Below are 22801 nucleotides of genomic sequence, written 5' to 3' on the forward strand. Positions count from 1 at the left end.
GTGTATCGTTGTGTTTGACAGCAAAAGCAACGATGCCAGCAATGTTTTACAATGGTAACCAGGGTAAATATCGGGTTACTAAGCGCAGGGCCGCGCTTAGTAACCCGATATTTACCCTGGTTACCATTGTAAAAGTAAAAAAAAACCCAGTACATACTCATCCTCTGATGTCTGTCACGTCCCCCGGCGTCCGCGCTGCTGCTCAGAGCTTCCTGCACTGACTGAGTGCCGGCCGTAAAGTAAAAGCAGAGCACAGCGGTGACGTCACCGCTGCACTCTGCTTTTACTTTACGGCCGGCACTCACAGTCAGTGCGGGAAGCAGACGGCGAGGGACGTGACACCGGAATGTGAGTATGTACTGTTTGTTTTTTTTTACATTTACGATGGTAACCAGGGTAAACATCGGGTTACTAAGCGTGGCCCTGCGCTTAGTAACCCGATGTTTACCCTGGTTACCCGGGGACTTCGGCATCGTTGGTCGCTGGAGAGCGGTCTGTGACAGCTCCCCAGCGACCACACAACGACTTACCAACAATCACGGCCAGGTCGTATCGCTGGTCGTGATCGTTGGTAAATCGTTTAGTGTGAAGGTACCTTTAGAATTCATTTTTTTCACGTTAAGGAACAGTTGCAAAATTTTATTAAAAAGGAGAAAAAATTCCCTGAGCCTTTTGACAACCTTAAACTGTATGCGGACCTATCTAAAGAGACCCTGGAAGGTAGAAACGCCTTCAAAAAGGTTACAGCTCCCCTGAGAGATTTGGGAATCCCATATAAATGGGGATTTCCGCTGAAACTATTGGTGCTATTTAAAGGCAAAACAATCCCCATTAATACCCCGGATGAAGGGGAAAGGTTCATTGCCTCTATAACATAGGTTGTTCTAGGCGTAATCTCTTGGTAACATTTTCATAACCCTAACATATATCCTGAAAAAAGGATTCTTATATAGGGTTTTAGAGTTTCTGTCTTAAAGTCCTGAAGGACAAAAAGTAAAATAAGTTCGAATTAATCAACATATAGTCTATTTGGTTTTATGTGTTACAAATGTTACAACTGTTTTCGCTGACTTATAAAAGTTACTGAGGATATCAATTTTTACATCTCGGAGGATGCCTCAAGCTCTGAGCTTAATCACGAACTTTCCCCCGAACAGCGAAGAACCCACTGGTGGGATTCTTCGGAGAGGACAAGTGAAGTTTTAGTGATTCAAGTGTTTTTATTTCTCTGTTTTTCAGTGTTCACTCACATACTGTATTCTCAGATTTTCGTCGTTTTTTGTTTTTGTTGTTGTTCAATTCCTAGAGTAAACCTTTAATCTCCAGTTAATACCTTAGTGCTTTACTGGTACTAATACTACATACAGGTTACTTTCGGTGTATATTCTCCAACCCCCTAACATTAATCAAAGATGTCTTTCAGAATTATGACATATAATGTCAGGGGCTTAAACAGTCCAAAAAAGAGATTTACTATAAGGGACGAGTTGCGTAAATCTAAATCTGACATCATTTGTATACAAGAGACCAAGTTTAAATCTAATGACCATCCAAAGTTTGCAGATGAAAAATTCTCACAAATTTTCGAATCAAGCGGCAATAAGAAAAAAGCAGGAGTAATGACACTAATCGATCAAAATCTCTCTTTTGAATTTCTCGAGGAGTACAGGGATCAAAAAGGCAATTTTCACATTCTTGTCTGCAAAATTAATAATCACCTCTTCACGATTGTTAACGTTTACGTCCCGAATATAGGCCACATCAAATTTTTGAACAAACTCATGAGGAAGATGTCGGAGATCAAGAAGGGGGACCTAATAATGGCAGGAGACTTCAATGTGGTCCCTGATGGCCACCTTGAGTCCTCAGCCCCAAACAGACACAAAGCTCTAACGCTAAACAATTGGCTTCACCAAAATGAGATGTACGATGTTTTTAGATGCCTCAACACCACTTCTATAGAGTTTACCCATTTTTCTGATGAGCACCAATCTGCCTCCAGAATTGACCTGATAATCTCCGACGTCTTCTCCTTAACCAAATTTAAACAAATTTCAATACTGCCCAAAACAATATCGGATCATTCACCTGTCATCGCAGAGTTGACTTATGGCCCCGCCTCTAAAACTCACGTCTCATGGAAGTGTAATTCATCTATTATTAGTAACCCAGTCCACAAGAACACTATTAATCAGACCATCAAGAACTATTTCCGAGAAAACGAGTTGGATTCAATCGACCCATTTACTCTCTGGAATGCCCATAAGGCCGTGATTAGGGGGGTCCTAATTCAAATCTCATCTAAAGAAAAAAAGCAAAATAGGGCTAAAATAAAGGACTTACAATCAAAGATAAAAATTTAAAGAATCAGAATTAAATAACTCGTCTACCCACTCAACCAAAATACAATCCGAAATTATAACCCTGAGACAGGAATTGAGAGCTCTGATTTTCTTATTCTATGACTCGTCAATCAAATCCTCAAAATTTAAACACTACGAATCATTAAATAAGCCAACCAAATACATGTTAAACAGGTTGAAAAGACAGAGAATCCAGAATAGGATTGTAAAAATTTCCTCCCCTAAAGGGCGATTGCTTACCCACCCGCAAGATATTGTGGATGCGCTTGCATCGTTCTACTCAGAACTGTATAACCTCAATCAAAATCCTCATCAAACCCAACCAAAAGATTCTGATATTAAAAACTTCCTTTCAAAAATCACCTTACCAAAACTCACTCCTGAAGACCTAACTGATTTGACCGCTCCGTTTTCACCTGAAGAGATTTCTGAAAACATAAAAAAAACTTAAAAACATTCAAATTCCAGGGCTGGACGGTTTTACTAACGAATACCGTAGGTCCTTCAGTGAAATTTTAATACCATATCTCTCCAAAATTTTTAACTCTGCAGCCGCATCCGGCAAATTCCCGAAAGAGATGTTAGAGGCTACAGTTATCCTGATACCAAAAGCCAAAGGAGATACCGACCAGCTACCAAACTACAGACCAATATCTTTAGTCAACACAGATGTGAAATTATACTCAAAAATTCTGGCAAACAGGATCAACAACTTCCTACCTAAACTGATAAATAACGACCAGATAGGGTTTGTCAGGGGCAGACAATCTGTCGATGGAACGAGGAGGGTTATAGACCTGATGAAAATCATTAATTCCAAAAAAAATCCCATCAATCATTGCATCGTTGGATGCGGAAAAGGCTTTTGATCGCCTAAAATATACATATCTAAAACTTACTTTACAACAATTCGGTTTTAATCCAAAATGCATTTCCGCAATAATGGCCCTCTACTCAGACCCAACTGCCAGGGTGTTCTCGAATAATCACCTCTCCTCACCCTTTTCAATCACGAATGGCACACGCCAGGGTTGCCCCCTGTCTCCTCTGCTATTCGCTCTGGCAATTGAGCCTTTAGCTCAATCAGTAAGAGAGGACAAAAACATCTCATGCATCCAAACGAAAAACAGAGAATTTAAAATCGGCCTATTTGCCGATGACGTTATTCTGACCCTGACGGACCCCTTAATATCAATTCCAAAAACCCAAAACCTACTGGACTTATTTTCTCACCTATCATATTTTAAAATTAACAAGATTAAGTCCCAATTCCTACAATTCAACCTAGAGCCCCATCAGATTAGCAAGATACAAAAAGTGACTTCTTGGAGCTGGTGAGTGACGATTTCACTTACCTGGGGATCAAGATTACTAAAAACATTAAAGGCCCCGTCTCACTAAGCGATTTACCAACGATCACGACCAGCGATATGACCTGGCCGTGATCGTTGGTAAGTCGTTGTGTGGTCGCTGGGGAGCTGTCACACAGACAGCTCTCTCCAGCGACCAACGATCAGGGGAACGACTTCGGCATCGTTGAAACTGTCTTCAACGATGCCGAAGTCCCCCTGCAGCACCCGGGTAACCAGGGTAAACATCGGGTTACTAAGCGCAGGGCCGCGCTTAGTAACCCGATGTTTACCCTGGTTACCAAAAAAAACAAACACTACATACTCGCCTTTCGGTGTCCAGGTCCCTTGCCGTCTGCTTCCTGCTCTGACTGAGCCGCCGTACAGTGAGAGCAGAGCGCAGCGGTGACGTCACTGCTGTGCTCTCACTTCTCACTGTACGGCCGGGAGTCAGTGAGAGCAGGAAGCAGACGGCGAGGGACCTGACGGACATCAGAAGGCGAGTATGTACTGTGTTTTTTTTTTTACATTTACGCTGGTAACCAGGGTAAACATCGGGTTACTAAGCGCGGCCCTGCGCTTAGTAACCCGATGTTTACCCTGGTTACCAGTGAAGACATCGCTGGATCGGTGTCACACACACCGATTCAGCGATGTCAGCGGGGCCTCAACGACCAAAAAAAGGTCCAGGCCATTCCGACACGACCAGCGATCTCACAGCAGGGGCCTGATCGCTGGTACGTGTCACACATAGCGAGATCGCTATGGAGGTCGCTGTTGCGTCACAAAACTTGTGACTCAGCAGCGATCTCGCTAGCGATCTCCCTATGTGAGACGGGGCCTTAACTCACTCATCCCAACAAATATCGACTGCCTAATTAGAAATATCTCACTTGATCTGAACTACTTCTCAGGGAAGGATCTGTCATGGTGGGGGAAGAACTTATCAGTCAAGACCTTCATAATCCCCAAAATCTTGTATATCTTCAGGTCCATCCCCATCCCTATCTCAAACCAACACTTAACCAGCATCCAATCTTTAATTAACACCTACCTGTGGAATAACAAGAAAGCGAGAGTGGCAATAGGAACACTCTATAAAAATAAATCAACGGGAGGAATTGGCCTTCCTAACATTTCGGCCCACTACTACACTTATCTAATTAGGCAGAGCTTCTTTTGGTGGTCTAAAGCAGACCCCCCACATGGTTAGAGATTGAGACTACTCTTAATTTAGACAGAACACCTAAAGAACTTATTCTGAAACAACTAATGAACGTAAAAAATGCCAGTAACAAGTCACATCCAATATTCATAGCAGCGATTAAAGCATGGTCGAAACTGGCCAGGCCCAAAAGGGGCATAGGAAGATTCGAATCTCTGGGTATCCTAGCTATCTCCTTTGTCTTTGAGCTACATAATAAGACAGTCAACCCCATATGGTCAGAGTACAAAATTACGAAACTGAGTCATATATTTGATGGAGAGAAATTTTTACCCTTTAATACCCTCAAAAATAGTTTCGGTATGCCCTACTCTATGTTCTGTGAATATCAGATCATTAAAGACCAAATTCAAAAGTTTCTATCAAACAAACCTTTCTTTTCTGAAGCCGCACAAAACCTTATTTGTAACCCTGACACAATGAATTCTGGAGTTACAAATATATATTTGGTTGGTTTAACCATAACTTTGATTTTGTTAAATCAACATCTATGTTGAAGTGGGAACAAGAGTTCCAGCTAACAATTGACGCAGAAGAATGGGAAAAAGCCCTGGTCCACACCTACTCCGCTACAGTCTCAATGACTTTGCAAGAGTCATATTTTAAACTGGTCTCTCGTTGGTACCTTACTCCTGCAAGGCTGTCCCTGATGGGGGGGGGGTCGCGTCTCCCCGGACTGTTGGAGGGATTGCGGCCTTAGGGGCAATTTGCTCCACATCTTCTGGAGCTGCTCTAAAATAAAATCACTTTGGGCCAGGATCTTTGCCCTAATTGGTGTACTACTAAGAAAAAACATTATTTTATCTCCTCAAATGGCACTGCTCTCTGTGGGACTAAACGCTATACAGTTTCCTCTCAAGGCGCTGGTTATCCACATACTCCTGGTCACAAAAAACGCCATCGCCTATAATTGGAAAAACACGGCACCTCCTTCATTTCAAGAGAACGTGTTGCCCTCCATAAAATCTATGAGCATAAATTTGCCATCGCTAATAATAATTTCAAAAAATTTTCTGAAAAATGGGCACGTTGGGAGGAAGTTTTCCCTAGTACTCCGTAGTTGATAGTGCTATTTCGAGCTCTGGAGATTTGTCTGATTGTTTACTATGTTTAAGCTGTTGCACGTGTATTTACTACCCTTTGGTAACCGTGAGTACCTGTTGACGTACATCACAAGTGTCTCCTCTCTCCTTTTCTCTCCCTTCTCTTCCCCTCCCCTCTTATCCACTTTCCCTTCCCTTCCCCCTCCCTTACCCCTTCCTTTCTGCCTACTTCCTTCCCCTCCCCGATAATTGTAAAAACCCAATAAAGTTTATTTGAAAAAAATAAAATAAATATGTTATGAAAAGAGCACATAGTTAACCATTTGGGGTGAAGTACAACATATGTAGTATGAATTTCTACAGGAATGTTGCAATGAATGTTGCAAAGTCTAGATAGGTCTCAGCATTTTTAAAAAGGTGCAGAACAAATACATTTAGGTCGCAACCTTACGCTACATCCCCAAAACGCTGCGTTCTAATCACGTAGTTCAATCCACGTGTTCAGTGAACTTACTGCATCTAATGGCTATGGGGAAGACTATGCAGCAGAGACTCGCATCTCCACTGCAGATAATTAACATGCTGCGGCTCGTAAACCCGCACTGCGAGGAGTTTACACAGCGATAAATAGAAGCAGAGTGGGCATAGGATTTCTATAAATCCCATCCACTGCGCTTGTAACCTAGAACGCAGCGGTTGGACTCAGCGCTGCTATTTCAGGTTGTTGGCACATACCCTTAATATTGAATGTGAATAAACAAGTGCAATTTGTGGCAAATTTATCATTAGGTTCTGGCATTGATAAATTAGAAGTAGTGCCGAAATGCGTAAACTAATGATTTGCTGCAAATTACACAATTTGTGTTAAATATGGCTACAGTGTTAAAGTTAAAATGGGCTATATCATACTGGCCCCTTTTGTGATGTCCAGGCCTCCCAGCCCTCCCCAGTGATGTCCAGGCCTCCCAGCCCTTTCCAGTGATTTATATACAGCAGTCCCAGCATGTCCTATGTGATATATATACGCAGCAGTTGCAGTCTCCTATGTGATGTATATACAGCAGTCCCAGTTTCTCCTATTTGATGTAGATGCTTTACAAAGCTTATCAATCACAAAGAGTTGACTGCGCCCGAGACCGACACAAACCTGGAAAAGCAGTTGTGAGTAACAACATGCTGAATATCACCTAACATCAAAGCCTCACCGAAGAGAAGCAGCTTCAGCCACCACATTAAGGGTGAGTTAATAGTTTGACTAATTTTGTGCGGCCCCCAAATGATAGGATATTTCTACTAATGGCCCTTGGCATAAAAAAAAGTTCCTTAACCCTGGTCTACAGGGAGAGGGAGGGAAACTAGTGGGGGATATACTTTTGTGACTAAGCACCTAGTCTAAGGTCACACTTCCAACAATGTTTTCTTTAAACCACTGCAGCATTTCAGAGTAAAACATACATTTTGGTAATGCAGGAGTTGGTCTCAGATCCATGCTTCCTGCTTGTTCGGGCAGCATAAATAATGCAAACTTCCCTTTAAAGAAGCACTCCCATCAAACTTTTTATCATATTATATAGTACTGTGTAATAAATTATATAACATGATATCATTTTGCCTTTCTACCCAGTAAATTCTTCTCTATGTAGAAACAGGAAGTCTATTTTTCCTGGATTTATGATCCCCCTCCATCTACCAGGGAATTGAGCAGTGACTCATGAGTCATGCAGGGAAAACTGACCTCCCGTCTGTACACAGAGCTTAGAAAGGGTTCAGCTAGTCAGTTTCTAATCACATGATGTCATAGACTTAATGGAAAAGAGAAGAATTATCTGGGTAAAATGAGCAATTGTAAGTACACAGTGCTATATAATATGATGACTGCAATATATTAAGAGGATTTAAAAACTTTGATGGGAGGAGGAGTGCTTCTTTAATGAATCTGTGCTGTATGGGTGCATATTATGGCACTCTATAGCAATTATAAGCCCATACCATTTTTCAGTGTAACCCCCGTTTCATAAGAATGTATTTTCTCACAAATTACTCCAAAATCCAAGTGGGAAAGATACATAAATCATATTATTCTCCTATTATGGTACTGTACAAAAATCACCCTATGGTGACACATGCCTATGTCGCTGCAAAACAGACCGCCTCCACACAAGTAAATGTAGTATATTGGCATTTACAAATCATGCCGTGAGCCATCTATACATTTCCAGCCCACTTTACCTTGAACATTTCCAGGAGCAGCTCTTTGCTGACTTCCAACCTTTCAAACGGCTGCTTCTCCTTAATGATGTTTTTACACATATTCTCCAAGACAGGAAACTCATTACTGGACACCCCTCTATACACAAACATATACAGGGTTAATCATGATTAAAATAACTTTTTTTTAGCAAATCTATACAAGGTAATATGTGGCATTTTTTTTTACATAAGTTACAGTAATGTGTTCACTATTCCAGTATGTAAACATTTCCCATGTATTGTACAATCGTAGAGACAGTTACCTTTCCTCCAAGTACATATCATAATAGAAGCCATTTTCGATAGGGGGGCCGTAGCACAAGCAGCCTCCATAGTAGTTCTCCATGGTCTCCCCTAGAATATGGGCACTGGAGTGCCAGTAAACCTGCAGGTTTGCACAGAACATATAGTTAGAAAGCTTGCACTCCATTGAATTCCAATATCTAGTACTGAGTTCACAAGCAGCTGAAGCCTTTCTGGATTTTGCAGAGGATTTTGATGGGAGAAGCCGAAGAGCCCCCTACTCAATACAATCCATCACTGTTCTAGTCACTAGCATTGTACTGTACTCTTGGGGGCACTTGGACGCAGCGCATGTCTGCTGCTGGACCACGCGGACTCACTGTGTCCCAATACAATGTACAGGTGAAATTTATCTTGCGGAGGCTCACGTCTCTGCAAGACAAATACACATGCTGCGGTCTGGAGAGACGCACTGCATGTCAGTCTCCGCGGGTGATCTGCGAGCGTCTCTGAATGCATAGTGGGCATGGATTTTCTTGAAATCCCATCCACTAAGCTATAACATCTGGACGCTGCAGAAGTATGCAGCATCCAACCCGCAGCGTTTACTTACCATGTGCACATACCTACAGGCCAATGAGTAAACTGCAGGAGAATCTGTGCCGCAGCTGAAAACAATATGGCTCAAGAGCAAGGGTGTACAACCTGTGGCCCAAGGACCATAAGCATCAAACAATGCCATTCTGTGTGGCCCCCAGCCATCTGTTTGCAAACACAATTGCCTGAGTTTGGCGGTTTCAATGTAGTTTTCATATAAAAGAACAGGTGTGGTACTTGGCCATCCTTGTGTCCCTCATAAATATTTAGAGAATGGAATCTCTTGACCTTTGTTTGGCCCTGCAGAAAGTGTATATGTCGTACCGGTGGGTATTAATGTATGTGGCCTTCACCATTGTAGTTTATGGCTGCTGAGCATACCATGCAGAGCCACGTGCACTTGTCACCTTCCCTCCGGAATGCTAACTCGATGAGAAGGAACCCCAATTCTTCCCTCATGCACAGGTTTCACTGGCTTTTATCCATTCAGCATTTATGGCATTCCCTTTTCCTAGGTCAGAAATGTCTCAGATGATAATACCCCTACAAGTTTTATTGCAGAATGATTCAATATGACAATATGGCCCTCGGGCTAGAAAGGATTGCACATGCCTGTTCCAGACTATGGTCCATTTAGAATAAGACAATAATATAATACTACTGTATATTCATCTGTAACTTACAGCTTGAGCCTCTTCTCTGTCAAACGGCAGCAATTCTAAAGTGCAGTCTCCTTCTAGCGGGCGATCGAGATCCCAGAGCTCAGCATTCACCTTGGCTATAACGGTATTGTCTGCCAATCCACGGCTGGAAGACACATGAAGATTCCACAGGTCTGAGACTATGCAGGCGACTAATCTTTATGTAATGTGCATTTACCAGTAAGAGAGCGAACACAAGGAGCTCATTACACAGCACGATTTTAATCACGGTTGGAGAAGCCAAATACAATTGAGGACATCATTTCTTTCATTGTCGCCAAATTAATTTTGACCTTAGATAATGAGCTTCCAAAAAAGTCTGTGTCTTGAGTGGTGCTCAACTATTAACAGCTGAAAATGGCTGTCGCTAGTTTTTTCAATCTAAACTGCATACATTATTATACAGATCTCTTAGAGCTGATGAGGCTGGTGTATTTACTTTTAAAAGTCATGTCAGAAGGGCTGTATATTCAGGCTTTTAAAATGAGCAGTTTAGGAGTCCAGGTAAAGTGTGAGAGAGCTAAGAGTCCAAGTTTATTCAGTCTTCGTCCACCCAGCATGACTGGCTGTCTGCTGCAGCTTGTACTGAGCATTGGGAGGTTTACGCAGCAGGAGGAGATTGAGTTACATTTTCATAAAAGATTATACAGCCACTCTGACATGGACTCTATTTTTTACAGTAAGTACACCAGCCTTATCAGGTCTATAAGATCACTTTAGTATTGTACTGTGAAATTTGTTACATATCCACTTAAATATAATAGTAATAATAATAATAATAAAAAATAATAAAAGTTACCTTATTCCTACAGCTACTTCAAATGGGGTTGTTCTCCAGGACTGTCCATCAATGGTCTTTCCATCAGGCAAAATGATTTTAATAGGTTTGCTTTGTTTTGCAGCTCGGTCTGCGATTAAAGCATCGTGTTCCCTTTTCAAAATTTCATATATTTCAAGACGATCCTTGATAAATTCCGGGGATGGAATAGCCTACAGACAAAAGTTAGAAATCAGCAGGATAATATATGTTATTTTAAAATAAATTTTAACTTATAAAATTACATGTGAAGAAAAAGAAAAAAAAATTCAGCCAAACAAGAGTACATATGAAAAAAAAATAAAATAAATAAATAAATACAGATTAATTATAAACTTCATCTTAAAAAGTCTGTTTCTGATAAATTCTCTTGAATTAAGATTTGGGAAGAGAAATTCCTAAAATGTAAAATCGCATTACAGAGCAACGATGATTTGGAATTTCTGAGCCCATAAATCACAAACCCAAAAGATTACATTTTAGGTCAGTAGAATAAAATGGGAACACAACAATCAGTATCACATGAAGGCTCTGTTCAAATCTGGGGCAATGCTCTGCCACATTTGCCAGGCTACAGTAACCGGACTGTTGGGTGAAGTCCATGCTGGGCTACTCTCCCTGTAAAGACAGGCTGAATCCGCAATGGAGGATATGGAGAGAGGCTGTGACACAGGTGTGAACAGAGCCGTACACTTCTCCACAGCAATGCAAGCACCATGCACATGCAGCCGGCCACTGACAGACTCACTGGTAGGCAATGATCAGATCCCTCAGTCACTGCTCCAAAATAAAAAGGCAAACACCAACAAATTAAGACAATGAGGTTTATAACACGGAGCATTACGATGTGAACTACGCCATATTGGTTTGTGATTTGCCCACTTATGATGCTGTAGATTATATTCCAACCTCATCTTCTAATAATCTTTCATATGAATGGGAAACCAATGGATGTACCCTATAGAAACATTATTAATTGAACCTATAATGTTAAAATGTCACATGTACTGTAAGGCTGATATTTTATCAAGCAAAAAAACCTCTGTTAATCACATACAGCCAGCCATATGGCTCTACATTGACAGCTGTTGGATGAACAATTCAGCTATATTTTGTGACGTTTCCGCACATGAATGCAGAGTAATAAGATGTTAGGCACCACTAGTGGTTTATATCCTCAAGAACAAAATGATTGGGCATGTTAAAATTCAACTGCCTGATCCTCATTTTTCCCTGACATAAGTAGTCAGAGAAGAGTCAGGAAGCACTCAACAGTAGTAGATGGCTGGATCCTTCGCGTTTCTGTTAGACGTTAGCAAATCTTTGACCATTTGGCTTCAATTTTGTGTGCCGGACAGTAAAAAATAACAAACAAACCTCCCGACAAGTATACTGCATATAGATGATGATATCACAGTCTATGGTGAAATGCAGGTGTGCACGAAGATTGTAGTCAATGTAATTCTGACTACAATGTCTGAAAAGCTGCCATGTAATTAACATAGATATGTAGGACTATGCAAAAATAGCGAAGGAGGCAATCAGGGACACAAAAATGGTTTCTAAATGTTTGTGTGTGGAAAAGCTGCACAAAGTACCGAAAACACTAAAAAGTCAACAGACAAAAAATACATGACATCATTAAAAGGTTTCCAGTGCAAATGTTCATCCCGGGTATCCATTATTGGTGTCAATTCTATACTAGCCACATTGTGTTTTACTGCATGCATATAATAATAATAATAATAATAATAATAAAAAATAAATAAAATAAGAAATCTGCTCGGCAGCAAGAACAAGAACACCAAGGAAAGGGCTATCTAGGAACCTGCTGACAGCAACTTTCATTCTATAAAGCATATTGAAAAAAAAAGTAAAGATCCCCTAATGCAGCAGTGTAGAGAGGATGAAGGATGAGTTGTCACCTAACCCTACATTATCAATTTCAAAAGGCAATTAGTACAGTCTTTGTGTTGGAGTTTTCCCCAATCAAAGGCACTTCAACATACTAACCGTGCAGGGCACTGCATCGCCACATGGGGCACTGTATCCGAATAATAGGGCAATGCTGTGGTACGCAGCAGAGAGGATGGCAAAGCTTGTAAGGAAAGCATCGCTCAACCAGCCCCTGCCGCCCCAACCCAGCCCCTGCCCATCCAACCCAGCCCCTGCCCATCCAACCCAGCCCCTGCCCATCCAACCCAGCCCCTCCAACCCAGCCCCTGCCGACCCAACTCAACACTGCAGACCCAACTGAACACTGCAGCCACTGATCATAAAGAGATTGCTAATTGTAACAATATGCCAACTCTTTAAAAGATGGGAATAACTCTTTAAATGTATACCGTATATTACATTCCGATTTCACTGTGACCTGTTCCCTGCTGCAAAAAAAAAAAATATATATATATATATATATATATATATATATATGGAAATGAAACCGTCTGTGTGGTCAGTACACATCACAGGCATACTGTATTCCCTGCAGAGAGAGAGGCCAAAAGTGCCATGCAGGGAAAACCAGTGAAGGGGATACCACACGAAGATAGAACTGAAGCCCCTTCATTCTGAGGGGGTCCCTGAGGTGACCCCCCAACTGGTCATCAAATTATATCTCATTGCAGTATGCCATATTTAAACTCCTGCTAGTCATGCCAAACATTGTGTACGTGACTGGCTGTGCGCTCGTCCACATAGACGCTGCCTGCTAATGTCATGCACCAGTGTGTTAGGTAAATCCGCCATGTGCTATAATGGGTACATGTGTCCCTGTGTACAGTCAGCGGGGCACGCGGACAGCACGCCTCCATATAATAAGCTCGTCTGAGCGAGCCCTTTTGGAACTAGTAGGGATCAAACTTCATGGCCCCCGAGCAATGACATCTTGTGACATGTTTCTTAGACACATCGGCTGATTTATTATAATATAGTTCCCCTGTAGACGAGGAAGATGATGTTGGAGTACAGTAAAATTATAATCAGTATTACTCACTTCAACTTTCCCTTTTTTCCTTTCAGTTGGATTCTTGATCAAGGAACCTGAGCAAGAAACATTTTGGGTAAAGATATCAAACTGAAGGCGGTTAGGATAATTTCCAAACTATACAATTAAAGGGTTTCACTCATTGAATGTTTATAAACATGAAGGTTGTCACTCCCTGATTTGCAGGCTAAAGTATTAGCAAGGAAGTAGATAATTGGAATCATTGTATGTACTTTGTATGCTGATTTGTAATAGCTCCTGCTAGTAACATTGTGATTTTGTGATCAGTGTGAGCAACTAATACATATTCACCTACTTGTGGACCTTGGCTCCAGAGGCACCGGAACCATTTATGACCGCAGAGGCCTATGACTGGCTGCAGCACACAAGTGACGAGCCATTCAGGTCACTCAGCTGCTGCAGCCAATCATGGGCCTCTGCGGTCAGGTGACGCAACAGTTATTGCCTGGTTAACAATCGGAGCAGTCAGCAAAGGAGCCAGGAGGGTAGGCCTCATTCAGAGAGCTGGCTTTTTTCCTCTCTCATGGTATGGTGAAGTAAAAAAAAATCCAGGTTTTTCATAAGATTTTTATCAGTGTCAATTTTTTCCATCAATGTTTCATCCGTTTTTTTTTGCATGCGAGAAGAACGGATGAAGGATTCACAAACTATTGGTAGCAAACAGTCAGAGAAAACCAAACAGCAGTCAGGTGAGTGGTGTCATACATGAGTCTGCTGTCCAAGTTTTTCACGGGCCCATACACTTTAAAGTGCTAACCAGCCGAAAATCGTTCAATCAGTCCACAAAGTGGAGCTTGTGAGGGGGCAGCATTTCATTTGTTACCCATCCTTTGCTTCTGCAATTCTTTTTTTGAATTGGCCATCCCCATCATGTCTAAAGGTGAAGGTGACAGGAATATCACAGTTTTTTTTTAATGTGGCTACAGATATAGAACAAATGTACCTGAAAACTCTGGAACAACTTGTCACATGCAGAACGGTATTGGACGGATCGGGTCAGACCCGGGTTTTCCACAGAAGCAGTTAGTAGCAGACGCTATCTTCATTACTTCGGCAATAGCCGCTTGTGACTTACCCGCCGAATCGGACTTTCTTTTTGTCTGTTCTTTGGGGTTGCCTGGTAATCCTCTCTTCAGTAACAATAAATAGGGGTCTGGAGACTAGAAAGGATGAAAATATTGTTTCTGTAATTCAGCTCACAACTTTTAAACGGCGCAGTGACACAACCATAATCTATATTCTAAAGAAAGAATACAAAAACGGAGACGTAAATGCATTTGGTGTGAACGCAGCCTAAAAATCCTGAGCAGTGGCTACAGAAGATTTCCAGCAACTTTGGATGAATGGTTGTAGTTTTACAGGCATCATTTATGCTATGACCCATGTGGTTGAAACGCGTCAGTATGCTGTAATTTCTAATACTAAAGATTATATAAAAATTCACATCGAGCTATTCTCTTTGGCAGTTATGGATGTAGCAGCATTCTTGTCTCATTTCTGCATTCAATGATATATGGAGTAAAGAGGTGTTATGTAAAGCAGATGACATGAGCACGTACTTACTGGGTCCTGGAATAAGACCGTCCATGAGGCATCAGATGACTTAAACCTGCTTTCCTCACATCGTTCCAACCATGTGGGTAAATGTTGGTCACTGACTGATTGGTTGTGGTTGCTTGCCTCACTTATTTTCTCCAGTCTTTTCAATATAATGGTTGAAGCCAGTTCCTTTAGGTCTTCCTGAGATCCCAACAGTGGAACAAAATAGTAAATGAAGCATCAAATGAGACAAAAAGAAGAGTCACACTTAAGGATGTTCTTACCATCCCATACCTCAAGTGGGAAGATGACTTTCCAAGGTCTTTGCATAGTGTCCAGATATTCCCTTCGGTGAATGAGCTGGAAGGAGTTGGGTTGTCCACCTTTTGCATCTGATGAAGATGTTGGTGCTGTATCGTGATGCCAGTCTGATCCCCCTTCATAGCCATTTATCATCGTTTCCTGCTACATAGTCATGGTGCAAAACAGGGACAAAATGGTTACGGAGCAATTTCCATTATCCAGATTTTGTATTTTTTTTTTTACCAAGTTTGAATTTGCTCATGGAAGGAATTTTACAAACGTGAACTAAAATATCCCATATGAGGAGGTTCAGGCCAACAAACAAAAAGGCAACATGGCTTAAAAAGAATATCTATATTGTTGTACAAGGCCAAGTGCGCACTGCACTTGTTGCTAAAATTTGCCACGGTGTAGATCAGTCCACCATAAGGACCCATCGCAAAAAAAAAAAATCGATATGCAGCATCAGCAAAGTGGATGACGCTTTAGATAATCTTATCCAAAGTGATTGGGAAACATACAAATAATCTGTGTGGAATTTGCCAAATAGTGCAGACTTAAATCTTCAGTATGTAAATTCATTTATTGCAGACTTTCTCTATGTAAATTCATTTTTTGCAGACTATCTCTATTGAGTTCAATGGGGGATACAAAAACTGCAACAATCCCACCATAATCTGCAACAAAGTTAAAAAAAAGTAACAAAAAAAATGCTCACCTACCCTGGTAACTGCTGCCTCTCGAGGTAATTAGGACATCTTGTCCGTCACAGGCTGCAGCTGGCACATAGGATTAGAAGTCATCAAAGGATGCTGGGCTGCACAGAGTAGCATAGGACCAGACGATGTCACCAGGGTTAGTGACCAGTTTTTTTTTTTGTTTTTTTTTTAATATGCTTGAGTCGCCATTCCTGGCTATTGCTTTAACAATACGCTCTCGATTTACCAGAACGTAAGAACTGATACTAGCCATCGATACCTACTATGAATAGGTGCAGATTTATGTCAAAATATTGCACAATTTCGGTCATTAGGCTCAAAGGCATTTTCACAAAATATCTTCAGGAGCGCACCAGTTGCCTGTCTCCTGGCTTCATGCCTGCTGGGATTGAAGGGAGTGTAAGAGAGGGGAGAGTGCACTCTCCGATAATGTAAGCAGAGGCGAATCTGACATTGCAGTGTCAGAGAGGCGCAGGACAATGTACCTGCCCGAGTCCACACACATTTTGTAATCGCTGCACTCCTTGCCTAGGAGACCAGCCACCTCTAATAGACTGCAGCAGTGGTTGGTAACAGAAAAATAGCTGTAAAAAGAAATTAAAATCCCAAGCACCACTGCACACCATGCTGAAGTTCACCAAGCAAATCTCTCACACATGCCATCTATACCTGAGGGGAAATGTCGTGAGAAAATACCCACCTGCAGCTTCTGTTCATCACTTTCCTTGCTGGCCTTCTTTTCCTTCTTTTTGCTCCGAGAAACTGCTTGTTGCTTCACATGTTCCTATAATAAAAGTTATAATTTGGTAAATTAATGACCTTTGCTCATGGATGAGAATTTACAGTGAGGAAAGGTGTTCAATAGGATTAGGGATGAACAGACCCATGGAAGTTCAGGTTCTGGCACCCAACCAAGCTTTAGTCCAAAGGTCAGTCCAGGCACCAAAACTGTCCCCGAACTTGAACAGCATTGAAATCAATGGGGACATGATCTCTGGAGCTGGAAATCTCTCTTGCTCTCCTTCCCGTACTCCCAAACTGTGAAACAGACTTCCAGGAGAAGTCCACGTTCAGAGTTCAGCACCGGACCCTAGATTTCTGGTACGAACCCAGAACTTTACAGTCAGGGGTCGCTCATCCCTAAATAGGACGCAGCCATTTATCAGGCCGGAGAAGGCATACTGGTGAGTGTGATGAAAGTCACACCAAAATCTGGGACAAAGTCTACACATTTTACATGTACCACAGATTTTGATGCAGCTTTGGTTGGGTATTTCAACCACTACATATAAATGATACAAATGCAGTGCATCTAAAAAACTACATCATTCCCCAAATCTGTTTGTACGCGGGGTTAATTATGACCCCACTTACACCATGTTCCAAATTATTATGCAGATTGGATTTAAGTGTCATATAGATTTAATTGTTTTGTTTTTCAAATAAACTCATGGATGGTATTGTGTCTCAGGGCTCAGTGGATCACTGAAATCAATCTGAAACACGTGATAATTAGTTTTCCAGGTGATTCTAATTAAAGGAAAACTACTTCAAAATGATGTTCCACATTATTAAGCAGGCCAGAGGTTTCAAGCAATATGGAAAATAAAAAGGATCTCTCTGCTGCCGAAAAGCGTTACATAGTGCAATGCCTTGGACAAGGTATGAAAACATTAGATATTTCACGAAAACTTAAGAGTGATCATCATACTGTGAAGAGATTTGTGACTGAATCTGAGCACAGACAGAGTTCATGCAGATAAAGGCATAATGAGGAAGGTTTCTGCCAGACACATTCATTGGATTAAGAGAGCAGCAGCCCAAATACCATTACAAAGCATCAAACAGTTATTTGAAGCTGCTGGTGCCTCTGGAGTCCCTCGAACCTCAAGGTGTAGGATCCTTCAAAGGCTTGCTTTGGTGCATAAACCTACTATTCGGCCACCCTTAAACAGTGTTCACAAGCAGAAATGGTTGTATTGGGCTCAGACATATATGAAGACTAATTTTCAAACAGTCTTGTTTACTGATGACTGTCGAGCAACCCTGGATGATCCAGATGGATGGAGTAGTGGATGGTTAGTAAATGGCCACCATGTCCCAACAAGGCTGCGACGTCAGCAAGGAGGAGTAATGTTTTGGGCCGGAATCATGGGGAAACAGCCGGTAGGGTCCTTTAAGGTTCCTGAAGGTGTGAAAATGACCTCTGCAAAGTATATAGAGTTTCTGACTGACAACTTTCTTCCATGGTATAAAAAGCAGAAACGTGCCTACAGGAGCAAAATCATCTTCATGCATGACAATGCACCATCTCATGCTGCAAAGAATACCTCTGAATCATTGGCTGCTATGGGCATAAAAGGAGATAAACTCATGGTGTGGCCACCATCTTCCTCTGACCTCAACCCTATAGAGAACCTTTGGAGTATCATCAAGCAAAAGATCTATGAGGGTGGGAGGCAGTTCGCATCAAAACAGCAGCTCTGGGAGGCTGTTCTGACTTCATGCAAAGAAATACAAGCAGAAACTCTCCAAAAACTCACATGTACAATGGGTGCAAGAATTGTGAAGGTGATATCAAAGAAGGGTTCCTATGTTACCATGTAACTTGGCCTGTTAGGATGTTTTGGAGTTAAATAGCTTTTTTGTTCAGTGAATGTGACCTCCTAATGCTGCAAATTCCACAAATGAGCATTTTCAGTTCTTTAAAACATATCAAATGTTTAGAAATTCTACTGTGCCTAATTATTTGGAACAGTGCATTGTGAGTTTTTATTCATTTTGGAGATTATACTGTTATCATTGGGAGGTTTCTTCAATAAAATTCAATGTATACTCTAATGGGTGACGACTTATTAGACTGACTGTCATTTGCACCGACCATTTAGGAAAATCTAAGAAAAATATAATTTGTATAATAATTTGGAACATGGTGTACATTGCACTGTACTTTGTGGCTCAGAATCTTTTTACCTTCAGTTTATGTTTCAGGAGTCATTATGATACAGGAAAGAAATATATCTTGGTACCGTGTTAGCCAGTAGATAGAAAAATATTTCGAATTGAGAGTCCTCAGTGGTTAATACCTTTTAATTAAAAAGGTATCAACCACTGAGGACTCTCAATTCTAAATATTTTTCAGGAGTCATTGTCATGCATATTAGGTTGCAGCAAACACTTAAGGTACCGTTACACTAAACGACTTACCAACGATCACGACCAGCGATACGACCTGGCCGTGATCGTTGGCAAGTCGTTGTGTGGTCGCTGGGGAGCTGTCACACAAACAGCTCTCTCCAGCGACCAACGATCAGGGGAACGACTTAGGCATCGTTGAAACTGTCTTCAATGATGCCGAAGTCCCCCTGCAGCACCCGGGTAACCAGGGTAAACATCGGGTAATAAGTGCAGGGCCGCGCTTAGTAACCCGATATTTACCCTGGTTACCATTGTAAAAGTAAAAAAAAAAAAACACTACATACTCACATTCTGATGTCTGTCACGTCCCCCCGCCGGCGTCCACAGGGTTAAAACTGCTTTCGGCAAGAGCGCTGCTAATATGCATGCGCTGCTGCCGAGAGCTTCCCTGCACTGAATGTGTCAGCGCCGGCAGTAAGAGCGGTGACGTCACCGCTGTGCTCTGCTTTACGGCCGGCGCTGACAGTCAGTGCAGGGAAGCTCTCGGCAGCAGCGCATGCATATTAGCAGCGCATGCATATTAGCAGTGCTCCTGCCGAAAGCAGTTTTAACCCTGTGGACGCCGGGGGACGTGACAGACATCAGAATGTGAGTATGTAGTGTTTTTTTTTTTTTTAACTTTTACAATGGTAACCAGGGTAAATATCGAGTTACTAAGCACGGCCCTGCGCTTAGTAACCCGATATTTACCCTGGTTACAAGTGAACACATCGCTGGATCGGCGTCACACACGCCGATCCAGCGATGACAGCGGGTGATCAGCGACCAAAAAAAGGTCCTGATCATTACCTACGACCAACGATCTCCCAGCAGGGGCCTGATCGTTGGTCGCTGTCACACATAACGAGATCGTTAGCGGGATCATTGCTACATCACCAAAAGCGTGACGTTGCAACGATATCGTTAACGATATCGTTATGTGTGACTCAGCCTTTAGGTGCAGTCCAGTCTTAAACACAAATTAGAGAGCCAAAATAAAAGATCACCCCTTTAAAAGGTAGTAAAATAAAATCGCTTTAACCACAGGGTCCAGAGTTGTTAGTTGTGCACCTTATAGTCTTTTCAATAGTCAATTAAATAATGACGACCAATAATTCCTGGCCGTGGTATTTTTTAATATCCACTTTTACAGGTCAGATCATCAGCCTAACATAATGTTTTCCAATATTTATTCTTTCATAGGGTCATCAATAAATGTTTCTGTACTATTAAGATTATGGTTTATTTAGATATGCTGCAGATTTTCCATTCCATAACATTATATTGTACTGGTGTTGTGGGTAAGGCTATGTGCGCACGTTGAGTATTTGCTTACAGAAATTTCTGCATATCTTGGCAGGAAAAAGGCTGCGGAAAAAACGTGCGTTTTTGACGCTTTTTTTTGTACAGCAATGATTGCTTTTTATAGCTAATTAAAGATATTTAAAAAAAAAAAGTTTTGTGATGTAATTTCTTGGTTCAACACCCCCTTTTTCATGTTGATGCAGTAGTAGGGCTTGGTGTCAGCAGCTGTCAATGACACCTAGCTCTAGGATTAGTAATGAAAAAGTGTCAGCCCCACACCCTCATTACTAAGCCGATAAGTAAACACAAACACACACATTGTAACCAGAAGGAACCTACATAGGCTGTAACTATGTATAACAAATATCCTTAATCAAGTAATAAAGCCTCAAAGATCATAAAAACCAATACACAATTCCCATTAAATGCTAGGAGAAAAAAAAAAAAAAAAAAAAGTACAATATTTTGTTAGAACAAACAATAGAAAGTGGTATGACCACGAAAACTACAACAAACAAGGTAAATCTCAATAAAAAACAAAGCAGCTACAGGGCAGTAATAGATATACACATAATTTTGTGAAGCATTCTTTTAATATGGCCTTATATTCCCTATGATATGAATATATACAATTGTGCCAAGCAATTAAAGTGCAAGGAGTGCCAAAAGGCCACAATTTTATGAAAAATGCAAAAATAACAGAGGGCAACAACTATCTATGAAATCCATATATAAAATTTACAGTAAAGTGCAAAAAGTGCTAAAGGCATACGGCCATATGAAGGCCTGATAGTCACCATGCGTAATGTTATATATAAATACTCTTGGTGTGGCGGCACGGGCGTGGTACACAGCTTTCTGGCATTAATGTAAGTTTCACTCGTTCATTTGGTCATTTGTCCTTTTTGCCTTATTAAGGTGGTATACATGTGCCTGTATTACACTGACACATACATAGCATTATATATTAGGATTGCATCCCAAGAGTGGGCTGTAACTAGTGATGAGCGAGTGTACTCGTTGCTCGGGTTTTCCTGAGCACGCTCGGGTGATCTCCAAGTATTTGTTAGTGCTCGGAGATTTAGTTTTCATCGCCTCAGCTGCATGATTTACGGCTGCTGGACAGCCTGAACACATGTGGGAATTCCCTAACAAACAGGCATTCCTCACATGTATTCAGCCTGTCTAGCAGCCGCAAATCATGCAGTTGTAGCAACGAAAACTAAATCTCTGAGCACTCACAAATACTCTGAGACCACCCGAGCGTGCTCGGGAAAACCCAAGCAACGAGTATACTCGCTCATCACTAGGTGTAACCAGACAGCAATAATTAATTTTAAAGGAAAAAAAAATGGAAAAAAAAAAATTGCATGGGCACCCGCATAATTTCAATAACCAACAGAGGGAAAGCCGACGGCTGAGGGCTGATGTTAATATTTTTGAAAGGAGTCAACAGCCATAAAGGTTCCCAGGCTATTAATATCAGCTCACACCTGTTTGCTTAGCATTTACTGACTAGTTTAGAGGGGGACCCCAGAAAAAGATTGACATAGGGTCCCCTATGAAACCTAACCAGCAAAGGCTAGGCCTAGGAAGGGGCCATGGATATTGGCCCCTCCAAGACTAAAACATCAGCCCTCAGCCACCCCAGAAAAGGCACATCTATAAGATGTGCCAAATCTGGAGCTTAGCCTGGATCTTAGCCCAACCTGTGAAACCTCCTCTTAGACTAACATTCTCTCTCTGTGGAGGGGTAGTCTCACTGGCCAATGCCTGTGGGTCACAGTCACAGCTGTGTGGTCATGCTGACATCTGACAGCATGACCCCGCAGCGCTCTGATCGACGGTCTTACCTGCGGTAGCGTTACTGCTGACAAGAACCACCGCACTGGTGTTTCCCATGCTGTCACACAGATGACAGTATGGGAAACACCACAGGAAGCCAGTAAAACGCCAAACTAAAACTCAGCAAATACACAAACATTTTTATACCTGCGTTTTTGCTACGGATTTGACTGACTCAATTGAAGTCAATAGGTGCAGAAATGCAAAAAGAATTGACATGCTGCAGAAAAAAAAAACACTGCAAATACGCACAAAAATTTACTGATCATGTGCACAACACTTCAGGATTGTCATTAAATAAGCTTGCATAAGGATTTC

General features: G+C 41.6%; 1 protein-coding gene across 3 annotated transcripts in view; it reads right to left on the reverse strand.

Moving 5' to 3' along the window:
• LOC143775581 (threonine--tRNA ligase 2, cytoplasmic-like) overlaps positions 1-22801 on the reverse strand; it is an 81181-nt gene that overhangs the window by 38952 nt on the left and 19428 nt on the right. Inside the window, exons 2-10 of one of the 3 annotated variants that reach the window (XM_077263878.1) lie at positions 16857-16940; positions 15429-15599; positions 15159-15335; positions 14671-14755; positions 13584-13630; positions 10571-10761; positions 9754-9877; positions 8494-8615; positions 8210-8327 (exon numbers count right to left, since the gene is read on the reverse strand). In XM_077263878.1, coding sequence (XP_077119993.1) covers positions 8210-8327; positions 8494-8615; positions 9754-9877; positions 10571-10761; positions 13584-13630; positions 14671-14755; positions 15159-15335; positions 15429-15599; positions 16857-16940 — 1119 coding nt within the window. The remainder of the gene's footprint in view (positions 1-8209; positions 8328-8493; positions 8616-9753; positions 9878-10570; positions 10762-13583; positions 13631-14670; positions 14756-15158; positions 15336-15428; positions 15600-16856; positions 16941-22801) is intronic. The other 2 variants (XM_077263877.1, XM_077263879.1) reach the window with 2 other exon arrangements.

Source organism: Ranitomeya variabilis, chromosome 5 (genome assembly GCF_051348905.1).
Source record: "Ranitomeya variabilis isolate aRanVar5 chromosome 5, aRanVar5.hap1, whole genome shotgun sequence".
Lineage (NCBI taxonomy): Eukaryota > Metazoa > Chordata > Amphibia > Anura > Dendrobatidae > Ranitomeya > Ranitomeya variabilis.